The sequence below is a fragment of the Schistocerca piceifrons genome, chromosome 7, assembly GCF_021461385.2.
Source record: "Schistocerca piceifrons isolate TAMUIC-IGC-003096 chromosome 7, iqSchPice1.1, whole genome shotgun sequence".
Classification (NCBI taxonomy): domain Eukaryota; kingdom Metazoa; phylum Arthropoda; class Insecta; order Orthoptera; family Acrididae; genus Schistocerca; species Schistocerca piceifrons.
This window is the reverse complement of record NC_060144.1, coordinates 134654493-134674737: the sequence shown is the minus strand read 5'-3', so window position 1 is coordinate 134674737 and position 20245 is coordinate 134654493. Positions and strand designations below refer to the sequence as shown.

The following is a 20245-nucleotide window of genomic DNA, read 5'->3' as shown; positions in this document are numbered from 1 at the left end:
TTTAAACATACTAAAAAAATATTCTCTCTTGTTGACAATCTGCTTCCTTGTCTATATAATATAATTGGATGTACATTTAGGTAACAAAATACTAATGAAATCCACAAACTTCACTTAATAAAATCTGCACATTTCAAACAACTTAAAGTACTAAAACTGTATTACTAAATTGGAATACTGATCAACAAACCAGAAGGATTATGGGAGATTTACAGTTACTAATATCTACAGAATAAAATATCAGATGTCAAAATGGAAGAGGAATATTTACACTGATTATGTCTTTGATACAGCGCATTTTACAATGTGTATATACAATAACTGGGCATGGACACATACTACTAGATAAAGTATTTATCTACACAATCTCAGGAATTGTTCATATCCCGCACATGATGAACAATTAGTGTTTCTCTAGTGAAGTATCATACAGGACTAGACCTTTGGAGTAAAAATTATTGTACCTTTAATCACATTTTCTGGTTATTGAATTTAAGGCTAGCAACTGAACTACGCCTTGCAATAATATACTGAGAATTTCCTGTCACAGCACTTTATTGATGCACTTGCATAAAGCTCAATTAGCCTATTTCCACATTCCTCTCACTTGCAATAATAGAATCAAACTAAGTAGCAATATTATAAGAATCAATGTTTAAACAAAAGAGATGATTACCTCTTTTGTCATCATATGTAAATAGAACAGTTGTGCCCACAAAATGTGAACGTTCATGTCACTAGAGGATATATTCATACAGTGCAAATATTTTGGGATACTTCCCTGCTGCCTGGGAGACACAACATGAACCCACTTTCTTGTAATATCACTACAGTTTATGTATGGGGGCAAAATACTGTTGCTAAAAATATATATTCTATTGCTCACAGATCTCAATCAATACCGAAATTAAATAAATTCACATGTGGTGACCCTGTTTAGAAAACTTTAGTACAGAAATACATGTCTTGGCTCAAACAGTCTAACATCAAGTACAACTTACAAAAAGGAATGCAGTCCCATTAATGTTAAGGCATAAGACATTCAAAGTAAAACAGTCTTGTCCACAACACAATCATATCATGTTGTTTTATAAATAATTCTGAAATAAGATAGTCACTGAAAGTCCATTACAGCACACGAATTATCATAAGAACATGAATAATATGTATGCTAGTCCACTTAATACGGACAAACACATCCATTTTGCCCACGTTTAGCACTAATCTTACATGCCAGCCTCATTCTTGAACACTGATGCGGGAGCAACAATGAAACACACAGCAGATTAACATTTTATATGCACGTCACACTGCTAAGTTTTCAAAGAAACAGTACAAATGTAAGATGCATTTTATAGAATTTGAAGCACAGCCGAAATTTAAGTCACCCACTAATGAAAAGCAAACTAGTACAAAGTATGTACAGCAGCTTCTCTCTCTGGCAGCTGGCGCACTTTCATTGAGCCATCTGCACCACACGAAAACAAACGACTTGCTCCATCAACATGTAGCTGTGTAACGCCTTGTCCTATATTCTTGAAGAAACTTGACCGTGCATGTTCACCAGGAAATGAATAGAGCAGATTATGGACTGATAACGCCCACACCTGAAACATTTATTGGTGGTGAGAATAGTAAAATTTGCACTGAGATAAAAGTATTTAAATTAGAATGTTACACTGAATTATCTATAAGCACTTATTGTATACTGGTTGATCAGGAGTACATAGTGAAGATGGTTATGCTTTAGGACAGAACTTTTGAGAGTGCTTTGAATGACAGTCCATCAATACACAGTTTTAGGTAGATATGGGGGAGAGGGGGGAGGGGGTTGAGGGGGGGGGGGAAGCTATGTGTATGAAATTAGGAAAAAGCTAACTAATAATGTGGGGATGCTGATGCACTCACTAGAGAAAGAGTAAAAACTGGCATGGCAATGTGTGGGAATGTGCTAAAACCATCTTCCTTAATAACAACTGAAATAAAGTACAGCAAGGTCCTGATTATCTGGTCTGCAGATTATCCATGCATAGTTCACTGATGTGCTATTATGCATGTGGTTCATGTTTTACCACTGGAAGATGATCTGAGCATCAGTCCTCCCCTCGGACATACATGAATATTTTTCTGTTTGTTTCCCAGTTCATCTTCAGGTAAGTACAGGGGCTTTACTCTTGTAATATGAGTGTGACAGATTTCCAGTCTGTGTATCTGCTTACATCTTCCTCTAGGAACTAAAGCCAATAGCAAAAGAAAATGATTTATGTTTTCATATGACATGGTTCCTTTCAGAATTCTTGGTCTGTGTTGATACAGAATGAAAGCACACTGTTTAATGTAAAGAGGATGGTACTTTTTAGCTGCTGATGGATCTCAGTAATAGGTAGTGAGTGTTAAACTACATCACACTTCTTATTGTTGCTGAAGTTACGGACAGTTTACATGTGCTTGAAAGATAACAGGTAAGCGCAAATGTTGTTCTAATAATAAAAAAAGAAATGAGAAGTTACAAAGCGAATACGCATTCGCAGACAAAGGACAGGGAAGTCGCTAGTGCACACCAATACTGACGTTTACCTGTGAATAAGCATTTACACTGAACAAACAGAGGAGAACACACAAGGGAATGAATATCAAAGCATATGCTTGGTATTTATTTTTTTGGCCACTAAAGTTGTCGATTTGAAGTACAGCACCACGGAAAGAAAGAAGACTGGGGCTTAACGTCCCATCGGGGTCATTAGGGATGGAAGAAAAGCTTTGAATGTTTTGAGGATGGGGAAGGAAATCAGCCATGCTCTTTCAAAGGAACTTTTCTAACATTTGCCTGGAGTGATTCAGGGAAATCAATAAATTTAAGCTAAATCAGGATGGCCGGACCCAGATTTGAAATGTTGTCCCCCAAATGCAAGTCAAGTGTGCTAACTGGTGTACAACCACCACCTGGAGAACAGAAGCTTACAACTTTGTTCATTTTGTACGGGGGGCACACTGGTGGTCATGAAAGCACGACAGCATATACACAAAAAATGCAGGTATATGAATTTTTGTGCAGGTGTGGTAAAACTGGTGGTTTGATTGTGATTAGCAATTTGCTGCTGCAATCATCACATGCTCTATTTCAAAAATTTTGCTCGTATGTCGGGAGATGATTTTTGCTTTCTTCTAGATGCAACTGCACCGCAGATGTCAACACATGAAATAGATTATTGATGAGCCTTATCCACAGGAGAGATGTTAGCACTAATGCTGCACTGTTACGCTAGCCTCAATTATCTATTTTGTTTACCAACTGCATCTGTTTCCACAATAATACGGGAAGTATGTAGGGCCATACATTAAACACTCATGGATTTTATTGGGATAAATGTAAGGAAAATATTGTCAATAAAAATGAGTAATTCAACGTAATGCAAAATTATACAAAAGACCAGCCTAGTAGGGAAGCAATGTACACATTTCTCACCTAAAATAATACAGCAGAGAGATCATTTTCTTCTTCACTTCCTCTGTTGGCATTTTTGGTAATTTACTACTACGCATATTTTTCATGCATTTTCTTGCTATGGATCTCTATGACCCTACAGGCACATATGGGATCTATACTCTTTAATAATATGATGTTTTCAGCCACTCCTTTGCTCATTTATCACTCAATACCAACAGCAACAACAAAAAAGTTTAACATTCACTGAAGCAATAGTGGCTGAGATATAGTCACTTGTTTGACTTCATAAGTGATTTTGCACAGAGTCAGCATGGATTTCTGGCGGCTTTGAGCTGTTATATTTTGGACAACAATTTGTTGAAAGAAATGAAATTTGGCCATCTTGTACAACTGCATGTGTTCTCTTGTGACTAACAATGAAAAGAATTTTATGAGCTATATTCAGCCAGAAAACTTTAGACAAAATTGTGAAAAAATTTTGAAGTTTGGCTTTATATATCTCGGGGACTAAAGGTATGAAGAACATGAAACTAGGTACGTAGTAACCTAGCAAGACTAGGTTCTCAAATATAAAGTTTCTTTGTTTACCACTTTCCAACACTAAATAAATTAAATGCAAAGGTTAAAATTGAGTAAAAAAAGTAAAAAATGTGGAATTGTCAACATGATTTTGCAAAGAACTGTGTTCTGTAAAACTCTCCACACTGGGTTCACTATAAATACCACAGTTTTAACTGTATTTGATTATCCAACATGGACAAACAATGCTAGATAATTTGAATCAAATTTGGGCATGAAAATCACGGCATGCAAAAATGTTAACTTTGGATTCTTATATCTAATTGAGTAAACTACACAAACGCTGAACATGAAACTTAATACACAGTATTTGGTAGTACAAGGACGTGGAATACAAAATTTCATTCATCTACTATTTTCCAGAAGTCTGCAAATTCGTTTAAAACATGGTTATTTCTGCAAGAAGGTAAAAATAGTATATATTTGACACTTTTTTACTCTTGGTGTTTTCTATCAAACCTTAAAAACCACTCTCATTTGAAATAATGAATTTTAAGACCCCCCACCCCCCAGAAAAATGGGTAAAATTTTTAACACGGGATAACAGTGCTACTTGAATTGAGGCAATCTAGGTGGAAAAATTGTACTGTGAATAAAGTTTTCACTTTGGCTTTTTATATGTCATTGTCTGAAGTCATAATAAACATAAAATTTTGGACAACAACAACTTAGTAATGTGTTTCCAATATAAATAAATTATTTACATTCTTATCTCTAAATTTCTACAAAACCAGCTCAAACTTGTTTTTAATAAAAATTACAAAAATATATCACATTCAATTTGCTTTTAGAAAATATGTTTTCCATAACTGACTTCAGACTAATCACATTTGTAAAGAGCATGTTTCAAGCATTCAGATTTTCCAGTGGGTGCTTACAATACCTGAAAATGAGAGAGAATTTTGAGCAGGCCCAAGGCAATAGGCTTCAATGCAGCAACCTGTTGCCCGTGTTTCGTTGCATGTGTTTTTTATTTTTAAACCGACAGCAATATCTCACTATATTGCACTGATCCATGGTGACATTGTCACCACTGGTTCAAGAACAGGAACTAGTAACTCCATTGCCACAGACGTCAAGCCCGATAACTGTGCAATACCAGCCATGGATGGGTTTCTTCCTTCAGGTACCCAAGCACATAGCTCAGTTTCTTAATTTAGGTTCTAAAGGCTTGTGGTGGTACCTGTCTGCTCACAAAGCCATTTGCTCAGTATGTTATCTCCAGTCATCAAATCTGTAGGTCACAGGCAGCAAGCAAATAGTAATTTCAATTTTGATTTTAAATTCTCAACATTGCAACATTATTGATATATGCACTGATAAAATATATCCATCCTCAAGGTCCAGCTCATTTATTTTATTGGCTCGAAAGCCAGGATGCTTATTAGGTTCCAAAACAATAGCTGATTTCCACATTCTCTGTTCATTTAATAATTGTTATCTTACTGACAGTATCAATTTCCAGAAAACAAACAGCAGAAAGTGGCTCAAAAATTTTGAACAATGTAACTGCAATGTCGAGAAGTTTAAAATCAGAAGTGATATTACTTTTTGCTTACCACCTACACGACATACTCCTATGGATTTGAGAATCAAAATAAAGGTACTTAGTGTATTATTTTGTAAGCAGATAAGTACTACCCACCCACCTTGCCTGTGGCTGGTATTCCACAGCTATTGGGTATGACCCCTATGGTGATGTTACCGTTTCACGGTCTCAAACCAGTAGTGGGAATTTCACCATGGACCAATGCAATATAGTGCGACATTACTTGTCAGTTTCAAATAAAAACCACATGTAATAAAACATGGGCAACAGGTTGCTGCAACATAGCATTTTGTTGTGGTACATTCCCTCAAATTCATCCTTCATTTTCAGGTACTGTTGGTGCACATTGGAAAATCGAACACTATTTTATTTTGAATGCATGACAGTATGCTCTTTCCAACTATGATTAGTATCAAATCAATTATGGAAAACACAGATTTTCTAAAGAAATCATGTTTGACATGATTTTGTAGAAATTTAGAAAGCAGTACGTGAATATTTTACAATGAAAACCTTATGTTACTAAGTTGTTGTGTACAAAGCTTCATGTTTGTCAAGCCTTGAATCAATGAGATATAAGAAACTAAAGTGAAAACTTTATTCACAGTGCAAGTTTTCCACTTAGTTTGCCTCGACTTATGTAACATTGTTAGCGCAAATGGAATTTTACGCCACTGTTTGGGACGGAGGAGGAGGGGGGGGGGGGGGGGGGGTCAGGTCAGCTTAAAACATCTTGTTCTGAATGAGAGGGGTTTTGATCCTGAGACAGAAAATGGTATTTTAAAAAAAAAGTGTCGAATATTTACTATTTTCACTGTCTCATAAAAATTGTCATACTTCTGATGAATTTGCAGATTATTGGAAAATAATAAGTGAATGAAATTTTGTATTCCACATCCTTGTGCCACTGAGCTATTGCGTATTAAGTGTCATTTTCAGCATGCGTTTACTATACGAGACATAAGAATCCAAAGTTAACATTTCTTCATGATGCGCTATTCGCACCAAAATTTGATTCAAATTATCCAGCATTGTTAGTCCATGTTTGGTAATCAAACAGTCTTTTTAGACAGTTAAAACCACAGTATTTATAAAAAGCCAAATTTGGAGAATTTTGCAGAACAGTCATTTTCAGAATCATGTCAAAAATTCCAAATTTTTTTCATTTTTACATAATCTTTGTCTTTGCACTTACTTTATTTAGTGTTGTAAAGTGGTGCACAAAGAAACTTTATATTTGAGAACTTTGTCTAGTCAGGTTACTGCATGCCAAGTTTCACACTCTTCGACACTTTAGTCCCTGGGTTATATGAAGCCAAACTTCCAAGTTTTTTCAGGAACCGGTTTTTTCGGGAGATAATGTCTAAAATTTTTGGCTGAATGTGGCTAGTACATTTTTTTCCTTGTTAGTCTTAAGAGAACACACTGTTGTACAAGACTGCCAAGTTCCAGTTCTTTCAACAAAAATATTACCCAAAATATAACAGCTCATAGTCACCAGAAGTTCATGCTTGCACTGTGCAAAATCATTCATGGAGTCAAACAAGTGACTGTATCTTGGGCAGTATTGCTTCGATGAACATTAAACTTTCCAATGTTCATTGGGGACATGTGTGAATGTTCACGTAAAATACGTTGAAATTTGTGGTGAAAGCCAAAGGTCTCCAGTTCGAGTCTTGGCCTGGCACACAGTTTTAATCTGCTAAGAGGTTTCATATCAACGCATACTATGCTGCAGAGTGAAAATGCCATTCTAGAAATCTGTGGTGGTCGAGCAGCGAGGCCTAGGTGAGTTAACATAGAATATCCCTTGGATGGTTCACTGGAAAACTGAAAACCAACAGAACACAAGCAAACAAATGTGAATGTGAACTGCGTACAACTGTATGCTGTTTGTGCCTGTGTGCCTAGCATTTACATCAGAGAGAATTCTCATTTGCTGCCACATATTTGCTTGTTAGCTTCAATGTGACTCATCCTACAGAAGCTGTAATATTTAAGCTATCTGAATACATATTACAATCACTGTATGTAGTAGGTTGCACTAAGCTGACTAAAACAATTACAACAGTCATCAATAATGGAGAGCAAATAAAAAAAATCTTATGAATACAATGAAGAATGTCACTTATTATCTGAACCTTACAAGTATGCATTTAAAAAAAGTTACAAACATGGTCTTCTTTTGAAGTCAATGCATCGTTGCAACTATTTCTGTATGTTGGTGTACACAGAGTTCCTTAGTCTTCATCAACAATAGCAACATGGTTTAACAAATGTTTGCTTTAGTTTTTGAAGACTGGCTATTTGCCTTTGCAGCACCCTCAGTAGACACGACATGAAAAATAGGAGGGAAGAAGAGAGAGGGGGTTGGGGTGGGAGGAGGAGAGGACAGTCTTATTTACAAATGAGTACTTTGCAACATTAGCAACAATATGTTTACTGCAACAGCTAACCTTAATGTCTCCATCTGCTGAACCAGTCACAAAAAACTCTTCACTGGGATCAATTGCAAGGCACTTTATGGGCGATTCATGGGCTACAAAACGATGTCTCACTTGTCGCTGTCGAACATCCAGAATGGCTACATCACCCTTCTTTCCAGCAGAAATAATTAACTGGTGTTGCGGTGCATAGACAAGACTTGAGGCTCCTTGATCATGAATGGAAAATGCTGCAACAAAATTCTTTTATGTACAGTAGTATACTGAATTTTAAGCAATACAGGAAAGATGTTTAGAGGAGTATGAAACACAAACAGAAAATAGTTTCAACTTTATAGCCACTCAAAGAACACACATACAACTTGAAAACAATAATGTAACCAATAAACTAAAATGAGGGTACAAAAGTAATCACATTAACACTATGGTGAGTAAATCAGTGAGTATGTATTAAAGGGAAACTTCAATTAAGGAAACTATAAAATTACAAAGATACAGAATGGGTGGCCACACTTACCTTCAGAAAGAGAAATTCAAAGTATTGCTGAGAGAGAGACAAAAAGGTGTCCCAGCTTTTGGAACTATTTGTTCCCTCCTCAGATATGAAAGAAAGTGGTAAGTTGGAGAAGGGTAGAAAGGAGAGGCAGATCACTCAGACATAAGGCTGAAAGGAACCAATCTGTTGTGATAAAGGGGGAGAAAGACAACGGGAGAGGCATCATAACAGCAGATCAAAGACAGTATCTGGTAGGCACTGAGCTCCAGAGAGTGTAGAAGTACACAGTGAGAAGTAAAGATGGTTTAAGAGAAATGGAAGCTGAAAAAAATTGTGGAACTAAGAATATTAGGATGAAACTCTCTCTCTCTCTCTCTCTCTCTCTCTCTCTCTCTCTCTCTCTCTCTCTCTCACTCACACACACACACACACACACAGATTTTTTTTGTTGGAGTGGAGGGGGGGGGGGGGGGGGTTAGAAAGGTAATTGACTAAACCCTTAACTACTGCTTGTGATGTCAGTGACTTTGGCACAGTTGAATAAAAACACAAATATGACAACAAAAATCAAATGATGCTAATAGCTTCCTACAAAATTCTAAAGATGCATTTCATACCTTTAAATGGAAAATGCTTAAGTAAGCAACACTACAACAATAACACTTAAGTCATTCAAAATCAAAGGACATTTATGGTCTATTTGCTTTTGTGTTAAAAAAAATATTGTTGATATAAAAGCATATTCCTTGGATTCACAGATAAAGTGGGTATTTGCTAATGGTTGTTTCCTTTCATACTTAAACATGACAGATGTTACGCCTCTACACAAAAAGGTAACAAACCACATCATACTAATTACTACCAAATCTTTCTAATATTCATTCTTTCAAAAGTAATTGAGTACTGATTACAAAAGTAGCAGAGTACTGAGTGCAGCTCAACTCTGTTAACAGCTGTCTGTAAATAACATTCTTAGTGAAACCTGTGTTTCTCCTGGCTTATAAAATATTTAAACAACTTACTAGAAAACAGTCAGATGAGATCTTTGACAACTGCAGATGTTTTGACAGGTTTTCAATACACAAATGCAATGAGAGAGCACTGTGCAAGAAAATTTAAACCCTGCGTAGATGGGGCTACAAGAGTTAAGAACCACAATAAGCAATGCAGAAAAACAATGCAATCAATACTGCAAACAAGTGGTGCCATTACACAAACAAAAATGAGCATTTGCGTCTTCAGGCTGAGAGTTGTCACCAACTGGCTCAGCATGGAGGTGTGCTTCATACCTTGCTTCATAGTGCCCACATAATCTCAGACTCTTCTTTCACAAGAATGGTTATACCAAAACATAGATCAGACACACATCGTGCTATCAATCAACTATGAATCAGGCAAGTAATGAAAATAACATGGCACCATAAAAGGACTTTTTGCTAATGCAGATAGCATTCCATCGTGGTTGGTCATATTATGTGGAAACATGGTGTAAAGTGTGCTTTTCAATCACCATCTAACATTAGGGCCAGTAAAGGACAACCTTGGTTTGTATAAGGAGGGCATCTGCTGCATCCCTTGCAGTTGTGGCATGACATTCATTGGTCACACAGTCACAACCATGGAGTACCAACATATGGAGTGCAAGTGCCACATGTGCTTACACACTCTAGCAAATCTGCTAAGCATAACATTGGCTTAGTATTGGTTATTCTATGGAATATAACACAGAGATTCTGACGTGCATTTTTAGCTATCTAGATAGTGTCATTAAGGAAGCAGGCAGAAGTTTTTGCTTGGATTCTGCTTGGAACCCTATTCTCTACCTGGTCAAACAACAGGAGGACACATTTAGTGCTCACTCTCCTGTTTATAATTAATATTCACTATTGATAACATCACATGTTGATTATCTTCGGCTGTGTGCTGACTCTACAGTGCGATTAAAATTACTTGGTAGTTGATATTTTATGCATTGCAGCTGGTTTCTTCCAGAGTGCTCAATGTCATCCCCGAACTGTTCACTACTGCTGAACTGCCGCAACAATTAATTGACTTCCAATGGTTTGTCTAAGTTTCTTTCTGAATATGTTTGCTTCTTGGATTCTGGGTCTGGCCCTTTTATTACGTATTTCACCATACACGATGACCACTCCAACACTCCCCCCCCCCCCTCCCCCTCTCACACACACACACACACACACACACACACACACACACACACACACACACTGTAGTAATGAATATACACACTTAATACATAGAACTAACCAAACACTACTGGATCCTATGCAAGACGTGATTCAGCATCATTTGTACAGTTATTACACTAGATAAGCTCCGTACAACATTGTGTGAAGGCTGTCAATTATTGTGATTGGGACACCAGCTTCATAAATTCAACTGTTTTTAGCAGTGTAATTGCGTGGCATATAAACTTGATGTGTAGAAGGACCAACGTTCACATCTCATCAAGTGCAGTGAACTTTTTTTATTTTTCTACAAGGTGTACAACTTTGCTTCCATTCTTTTTTCCCCGACATTTGAGACTTTAATGAAACAAGTTGGTTACACATGTATCATTTAAAGTATTTTCCATCACTGGCCACTACTTTCCCCCATCTTTTGAGCAGTGTACGAATCCCACGCCAAAAAAATTGTTCATCTTTTGAAGCGATCCAATTTGTGACTTCTTCATGAGATCAGAAGTGTTGGTCAGCCAGGCCATGCTCCATTGATCTAAACAAGTGATAGTCAGAAGGGAGAAATGTCTGGAGAATACGGCGGATGGGGGTAGGGCTTCCCATTTTAACATTTCCAAGTATGTTTTGACCTCTTTTGCAATGTGGGGTCAAGCTTTGTCATGCTGCAAAATCACTTTTTCGTGCCTCTCACGGTATTGCTGCGGCCGTTTGTTTTTTAATGCTCTGCTCGAACACACTGTGTTCAATAACGAGCACCTGTGATTGTTTCACTTGGTTTTAACACCTCATAGTACACGACGCCGAGCTGGTCCCACCAAATTCAGAGCATGACCTTGGAGCCGTGAATATTCGGTTCAGCCGTGGATGTGGAAGCATGGTCGAGATATCCCCATGATTTTTTGCATTTAGAGTTATCGTAATGTACCCATTTTTTGTCCCTGGTCACAAAGTGATGCAGAAATCCCTTCCGTTTTTGCCTCTGAAGCAACTGTTCACAAATACACAAATGCTGTTCAAGGTCTCTTGGTTCCAGCTCACATGGGTCCCAAGTTCCTTCTTTCTGAGTCATACTCATAACCTTGAGACATTTTGAAATGGCTTGCTGTGTCACTCACACTAATCGTACCAATGCTTCTTGAATTTGATGTGAGTCTTCACTCAGCAATGTCTCCAATTCTGCATCTTCGAAAACTTTCTCTCTTCCACCACTATGCCAGTCTACGATGTTACAATCACTGTTCTTGAAGCGTTGAAACCACTCACGACACATTCTTTCACTAATAGCGTCCTTACCATACATACTTGAGAGCATTTGATGAGGCTCAGCCGCTGTTATTCATATTGAAACAAAACATTAACACCTCCTGCAAATGACAAGAATTAGGCTTGTAAACTGATATTTTCAATCAAGAACAACTTTATGATGCAGACACAAATCGACTAATGTTTGAATGAGGTTATGTTGACCGAGGTTATGTTGACCCAGGTCCAAGCTAACTGCCTGACATTCTTTCAACCACTACTTACCATTGTTGCCACATATCGGCAAATGGTAGAAGCAAAGTTGTACACTTTGTAAATTTAATCGGAAGACTTTAATGATAATTTTTAATCAATTAACTGGTTTAAAAGTATTTTTTTTATTTCCAATACTTTGCCCTATCATTTTCATCATCATATTGACTATTTGCTCTTATTTTTCTTCCTATCATGTTTTTCTGTTTGGAATCTGCTTGTACCACCTAGAGTCTACAACCAAGAGCATCCAGGACTGCCCATCGCTTGGTAACGTGACATTCTGTGTAGCCAGTTGTGAGGATGGTTTCAGGTAACTAATGGCACTGAGAAATTAAAGTTTGTTTTTACTGCTAAAACTGAAATTTTGCTGTGTGGTGAAATTTTTCTGTTTTCCATTTGCTTGTAGAGTTTAACCTTAAAGGCCATGAACAAAACAATCATGATTTTAGTTCTGCTGGAGATTGTTGATGCTGTTTTCTCAGATACATTGCACATCCCAAGGTTGTGGTTAGTTTAGGACACGAGTTTTTTAAATTCAGGGCTATAATACCTGTCATCTGCCGCAGTTCAGTCATCGGTCACTCAAAATTAGCTGTTGATAGAGTAACTCCGTCACATCTCGTGGGGGACACTTCCCATATTGCTCCGTGTTGCACATTAACAGCATTTGTAAAGGGACCTGCCGTGTTTGTACATTGCTTATAACTGAGTGGTAACTGGCAGTGGATGTGACAAATATTAGCGGCAAGTGACAGATGTCAACTATCAAGCAATTTTAATTGGACTACAGTTGTCTGCAATGTATGTGATGTCTTTCTAAAAATGCCATATTATAGCTCTCGATTGGCGTAGCCCCACATATCCACAGTTTAAACTTACTTGCACAGTGTTCTCTTGACTGCATTTTTTCCCTGAAAATGATGATGTGTCCACCTGTCAAAATACTGAGTTTTTTGAAGATGCCACACTGCAATCAAATTGGTCAATGCTACACTTTCACTCTCTACTAAGCAGAAAGAAGCACTAGTTTCATACATGACCTGATAAATTAATGTACACCACACACAATTAATTTTTTACGTCTACATTTGTAACCTGAATATTATTTATATAAAATTCATATATATATATATATATATATATATATATATATATATATATATATATATATATATATATATATATATATATATATATATATATATATATATATATATAAAAAAAACAAAGATGATATGACTTACCAAATGAAAGTGCTGGCAGGTCAACAGACACACAAACAACCACAACCATACACACAAAATTCAAGCTTTCGCAACAAACTGTTGCCTCATCAGGAAAGAGGGAAGGAGAGGGAAAGACGAAAGGATGTGGGTTTTAAGGGAGAGGGTAAGGAGTCATTCCAATCCCGGGAGCGGAAAGACTTACCTTAGGGGGAAAAAAGGACGGGTATACACTCGCACACACACACATATCCATCCACACATATACAGACACAAGCAGACATATTTAAAGACAAAGAGTTTTGGCAGAGATGTCAGTCGAGGCAGAAGAGCAGAGGCAAAGATGTTGTTGAATGACAGGTGAGGTATGAGTGGCGGCAACTTGAAATTAGCGGAGATTGAGGCCTGGTGGATAACGGGAAGAGAGGATATATTGAAGATATCCTCTCTTCCCGTTATCCACCAGGCCTCAATCTCCGCTAATTTCAAGTTGCCGCCACTCATACCTCACCTGTCATTCAACAACATCTTTGCATCTGCTCTTCTGCCTCGACTGACATCTCTGCCCAAACTCTTTGTCTTTAAATATGTCTGCTTGTGTCTGTATATGTGTGGATGGATATGTGTGTGTGTGCGAGTGTATACCCGTCCTTTTTTCCCCCTAAGGTAAGTCTTTCCGCTCCCGGGATTGGAATGACTCCTTACCCTCTCCCTTAAAACCCACATCCTTTCATCTTTCCCTCTCCTTCCCTCTTTCCTGATGAGGCAACAGTTTGTTGCGAAAGCTTGAATTTTGTGTGTATGGTTGTGGTTGTTTGTGTGTCTATCAACATGCCAGCGCTTTTGTTTGGTAAGTCACATCATCTTTGTTTTTAGATATATTTTTCCCACGTGGAATGTTTCCCTCTATTATATTCATATATATATTAATAGAGGGAAACATTCCACATGGGAAAAATATATCTAAAAACATATATATGGTGTTACAAAAAGGTACGGCCAAACTTTCAGGAAGCATCCCTCACACACAAATAAAGAAATGATGTTATGTGGTCATGTGTCCGGAAACGCTTAATTTCCATGTTAGAGCTCATTTTAGTTTCGTCAGTATGTACTGTACTTGCTTGATTCACCGCCAGTTGGCCCAATTGAAGAAAGGTAATGTTGACTTCGGTGCTTGTGTTGACATGCGACTCATTGCTCTACAGTACTAGCATCAAGCACATCAGTACATAGCATCAACAGGTTAGTGTTCATCACGAACGTGGTTTTGCAGTCAGTGCAATGTTTATAAAAGCGGAGTTAGCAGATGCCCATTTGATGTATGGATTAGCACGGGGCAATAGCCGTGGCACGGTACGTTTGTATCGAGACAGATTTCCACGAAGGTGTCCCGACAGGAACACGTTCGAAGCAATTGATCGGCGTCTCAGGGAGCACGGAACATTCCAGCCTATGACTCGTGACTGGGGAAGACCTAGAATGATGAGGACACCTGAAATAGATGAGGCAAGTCTTCGTGCAGTTGACGATAACCCTAATGTCAGCGTCAGAGAAGTTGCTGCTGTAGAAGGTAACATTGACCACGTCACTGTATGGAGAGTGCTACGGGAGAACCAGTTGTTTCCATACCATGTACAGCTTGTGCAGGCACTATCAGCAGTTGAATGGCCTCCACGGGTACACTTCTGTGAATGGTTCATCGAACAATGTGTCAATCCTCATTTCAGTGCAAATGTTCTCTTTATGGATGAGGCTTCATTCCAATGTGATCAAATTGGAAATTTTACAATCAACATGTGTGGGCTGATGAGAATCCGCACACAATTGTGCAATCACGTCATCAGTACAGATTTTCTGTGAACGTTTGGGCAGGCATTGTTCGTGATGTCTTGATTGGGTCCCATGTTCTTCCACCTACGCTCAATGGAGCACGTTATCATGATTTCATGGGGGATACTCTAACGTTTTTGCCTCTGAAGCAACTGTTCACAAACACTGATGATGCTAAAAACTGATTATGGTCGAAGTAGACAGGAAATAAAATGTAGACTGGCAATGGCAAGGAAATCGTTTCTGAAGAAGAGAAATTTGTTAACATCGAGTATAGATTTAAGTGTCAGGAAGTCGTTTCTGAAAGTATTTGTATGGAGTGTAGCCATGTATGGAAGTGAAACATGGATGATAACTAGTTTGGACAAGAAGAGAATAGAAGCTTTTGAAATGTGGTGCTACAGAAGAATTCTGAAGATAAGGTGGGTAGATCACGTGAGTAATGAGGAGGTACTGAATAGGATTGGGGAGAAGAGAAGTTTGTGGCACAACTTGACTAGAAGAAGGGATCGGTTGGTAGGACATGTTTTGAGGCATCAAGGGATCACAAATGTAGCATTGGAGGGCAGCGTGGAGGGTAAAAATCGTAGAGGGAGACCAAGCGATGAATACACTAAGCAGATTCAGAAGGATGTAGGTTGCAGTAGGTACTGGGAGATGATGAAGCTTGCACAGGATAGAGTAGCATGGAGAGCTGCATCAAACCAGTCTCAGGACTGAAGACCACAACAACAACAAATCTACCTGTTCTGCTAGAACATGTGCCTTTACAAGTATGATACAACATGTGGTTTATGCATGATGGAGCTCCTGCACATTTCAGTCGAAGTGTTCGTACGCTTCTCAACAACAGATTCGGTGACCGATGGATTGGTAGAGGCGGACTAATTCCATGGCCTCCACGCTCTCCTGACCTCAACCCTCTTGACTTTCATTTATGGAGGCATTTGAAAGCTCTTGTCTACGCAACCCCGGTACCAAATGTAGAGACTCTTTGTGCTCGTATTGTGGACAGCTGTGATACAATACACCATTCTCCAGGGCCGCATCAGCGCATCAGGGATTCCATGCGATGGAGGGTGGATGCATGTATCCTCGCTAACGGAGGACATTTTGAACATTTCCTGTAACAAAGTGTTTGAAGTCACGCTGGTACGTTCAGTTGCTGTGTGTTTCCATTCCATGATTAATGTGATTTGAAGAGAAGTAATAAAATGAGCTCTAACATGGAAAGTAAGCGTTTCCCGACACAAGTCCACATAACATATTTTCTTTCTTAGTGTGTGAGGAATGTTTCCTGAAAGTTTGGCCGTACCTTTTTGTAACACCATTATATATATATATATATATATATATATATATATATATATATAGTGATCACACTCAAATGATATTAATTTAGAATTAATGTGAAATTATTATATGTCTTTATATAATTATTAATTTTGAAAACTGTTGTTGTTAAAAATTACATTTGCTTATTATTATTATTTTTTGTTATTATTATTATTATTAATATTAGTAATAGTAGTATTATTACTACTACTACTGAAACCTTTGAAAAAGATTGAATGAATGTACAATATGAATGAACTACTTTTGTCAGCATTATAATTACTGTCTTTGATGGGGGGTAAGGTTTTGGAAGTAGTAGTTTTGGTGTTCAACATACAAGAATATGGTGAACATCACATATGCACAGCTTCTATCCTTGATAGGATGGGTATGTTCTTCCAGTATGACAAGGTCCCCGTACAATTTGTCACATTATCTAAACTTAACTATCCCTGGAAGGTGGATTGGCAGAAATGGCTAAGTATTTTTAGCCACTAAGGTACTCTGATCTTACCACTTTAGATTTTTGTCTTTGGAGATGATTGATATGTGAAGTCTACAAAGAAAAAGCAAGCTTGAGAGATGAATTGATCATTGGGATTACGAATATTGATTAATACTTTCTGCAAGTATTTGTTTGGTTTACATTGTAACAGCTGTATTTCTGTAACAGTTTACAAATTGGACAAATGTAATGTGTAATGTTTTATTTGAATTAAGTCTATATTACCATCACCTAAAATGTTTACTATTCCTCCTGAAAAACCATATTTGTACAGGGTGGTCAATTGATCATGACCGGGCCAAATATCTCACGAAATAAGCATCAAATGAAAAAACTACAAAGAACGAAACTTGTCTAGCTTGAAGGGGGAAACAAGATGGCGCTATGGTTGGCCCGCTAGATGGCGCTGCTATAGGTCAAATGGATATCAACTGCGTTTTTTTAAAATAGGAACCTCCATTTTTTATTACATATTCATGTAGTATGTAAAGAAATATGAATGTTTTAGTTGGACCACTTTTTTTGCTTTGTGATAAATGGCGCTGTAATAGTCACAAACATATGGCTCACAATTTTAGACGAACAGTTGGTATCAGGTAGGTTTTTTAAATTAAAATACAGAACGTAGGTATGTTTGAGCATTTTATTTCAGTTGTTCTAATGTGATACATGTACCTTTGTGAACTTATCATTTCTGAGAACACATGCTGTTACAGCGTGATTACCTGTAAATACAACATTAATGCAATAAATGCTCAAATTGATGTCCGTCAACCTCAATGCATTTGGCAATACGTGTAGCGACATTCCTCTCATCAGCGAGTAGTTTGCCTTCCGTAATGATCGCACACGCACTGACAATGCGCTGACGCATGTTGTCAGGCGTTGTCGGTGGATCACGATAGCAAATATCCTCCAACTTTCCCCACAGAAAGAAATCAGGGAACGTCAGATCCGGTGAACATGGTATGGTGCTTCGACGACCAATACACCTGTCATGATATATGCTATTCAATACTGCTTCAACCGCATGCGAGCTATGTGGCGGACATCCATCATGTTGGAAGTACATTGCCATTCTGTCATGCAATGATCATGTTGGAAGTACATTGCCATTCTGTCATGCAATGAAACATCTTGTAGTAACATCGGTAGAACATTATGTAGGAAATCAGCATACATTGCACCATTTCGACTGCCATCGATAAAATGGGGGCCAATTATCCTTCCTCCCACTATGCCGCACCATACAATAACCCGCCAAGGTCGCTGACGTTCCACTTGTCGCAGCCATCATGGGTTTTCCGTTGCCCAATAGAGCATATTGTGCCGGTTTACATTACCGCTGTTGGTAAATGACACTTCATTGCTAAATAGAACGCGTACAAAAAACCTGTCATTGTCCCGTAATTTCTCTTGTGCCCAGTGGTCAAAGTCGTCACCATGCAATTCCTGGTGCATAGAAATATGGTATGGGTGCAATCGATGTTGATGTAGCATTCTCAATGTTTTTGAGATTCCTGATTCTTGCGCAATTTGTCTGCTACTGATGTGTGGATTAGCTGCGACAGCAGCTAAAACACCTAGTTGGGCATCATTATTTGTTGCAGGTTGTGGCTGACATTTCACATGCGTCTGAACACTTCCTGTTTCCTTAAATAACATAACTATCCAGCGAATGGTTCGAACACTTGGATGATGATGTCCAGGATACCGAGCAGCATACATAGCACACGCCCGTTGGGCATTTTGATCACAATAGCCATACATCAACATGATATCGGCCTTTTCCACAATTGGTAAACGGTCCATTTTAACACAGGTAATGTATCACGAAGCAAATACCGTCCGCACTGGTGGAATGTTACGTGATACCACGTACTTACACGTTTGTGTCTATTACAGCACCATCTATCACAAAGCGAAAAAAGTGGTCCAACTAAAACATTCATATTTCTTTACGTACTACACGAATATGTAATAAAAAATGGAGGTTCCTATTTTAAACGACCCAGTTGGTAACCGTTTGACCTATGGCAGTACCATCTAGCGGGCCAACCATAGCGCCATCTGGTTTCCCCCTTCAAGCTAGATGAGTTTCGTTCTTTGTAGTTTTTTCGTTTGATGCTTATTTTGTGAGATATTTGGCCCGGTCACTATCAATGGACCACCCTGTATATCACTATGGACAGAGTTTTAGAGACTCAGCACACCAAAATTCTCTCTATCAGGTCATACCTAAGATATGCAAAACTGTAAAGTTCAACAACAGGAAATCAAATGTTTTGGATGTCACATACATTATACCACAGAAGACTGTGCTTTCACCTTTTCTCTTCACATTATGTACATAAATGACTTGCTTAGTATTATGCAAATAATGCAAGGAGTGGAGATAACCTCTTACCGTATAGCTGTGGTGTTGAGCTGCCAACAGGCATGTAAACAGGACTGAAAATGTATCTGTACTCTTGGACAATTGCCTGGCTGACTATAATGTCCCAGCTCTGCGGTCTAGTTGGGGTGAGAAGTTGTGTCAGGTAGAGTACTTGAGGGAAGGAAGGTTTAATATCCTGTCAACAGTAGGGTCATCAGAAATGGAGCACAAGCTGGATTAGGGAAGGAAACTGGCCTGGCCATGCCATTTTGAAGGAATCATCCAGCTTTGCTGTAAGAGATTTAGGGAAATCATGGAAAATCAAAATGTGAATGGCTGGCTAGGGATTTGAACCATCATCCTGCCGATTGTGAGTCCAGTGAGTTAACCATTTAAGGAATGATGAGAGAATTAGTGAGGCAGGGAGAGGGAGAGAACGGTCAAGTGATGGATGCCCAACAGCTGGGAAGGACAGGCCACAAGTGAATAGGACTGGAATGTGCCACTGGTGAACTCACCTGGGAACAGGCAGGGGAACTGCAGATGGTACACAACTAAGTGTAGGAACGTATTGGGACAGTGAGATAGAACAGAGGAAGAGGCAAACTGCAGGATGTAAACTGATGCGATGAAGTGGGGGAAGGGAATGGCATGTGGAGAGGGATGTAGGCAGTTTTGGGACTGGGGCTAGGGGAGTTTAAGGCTAGGAGGATTGCAAGATGGAGGGATGTCTCATA

General features: G+C 38.4%; 1 protein-coding gene across 1 annotated transcript in view; it reads right to left on the bottom strand.

Annotated features, from left to right (window-relative positions):
• Positions 1–727: 727 nt before the first annotated feature.
• LOC124804706 (dmX-like protein 2) overlaps positions 728–20245 on the bottom strand; it is a 327684-nt gene continuing 308166 nt past the window's right edge. Inside the window, exons 57-58 of the mRNA XM_047264965.1 lie at positions 8033–8250; positions 728–1607 (exon numbers count right to left, since the gene is read on the bottom strand). Coding sequence (XP_047120921.1) covers positions 1407–1607; positions 8033–8250 — 419 coding nt within the window. The 3' untranslated portion in view covers positions 728–1406. The remainder of the gene's footprint in view (positions 1608–8032; positions 8251–20245) is intronic.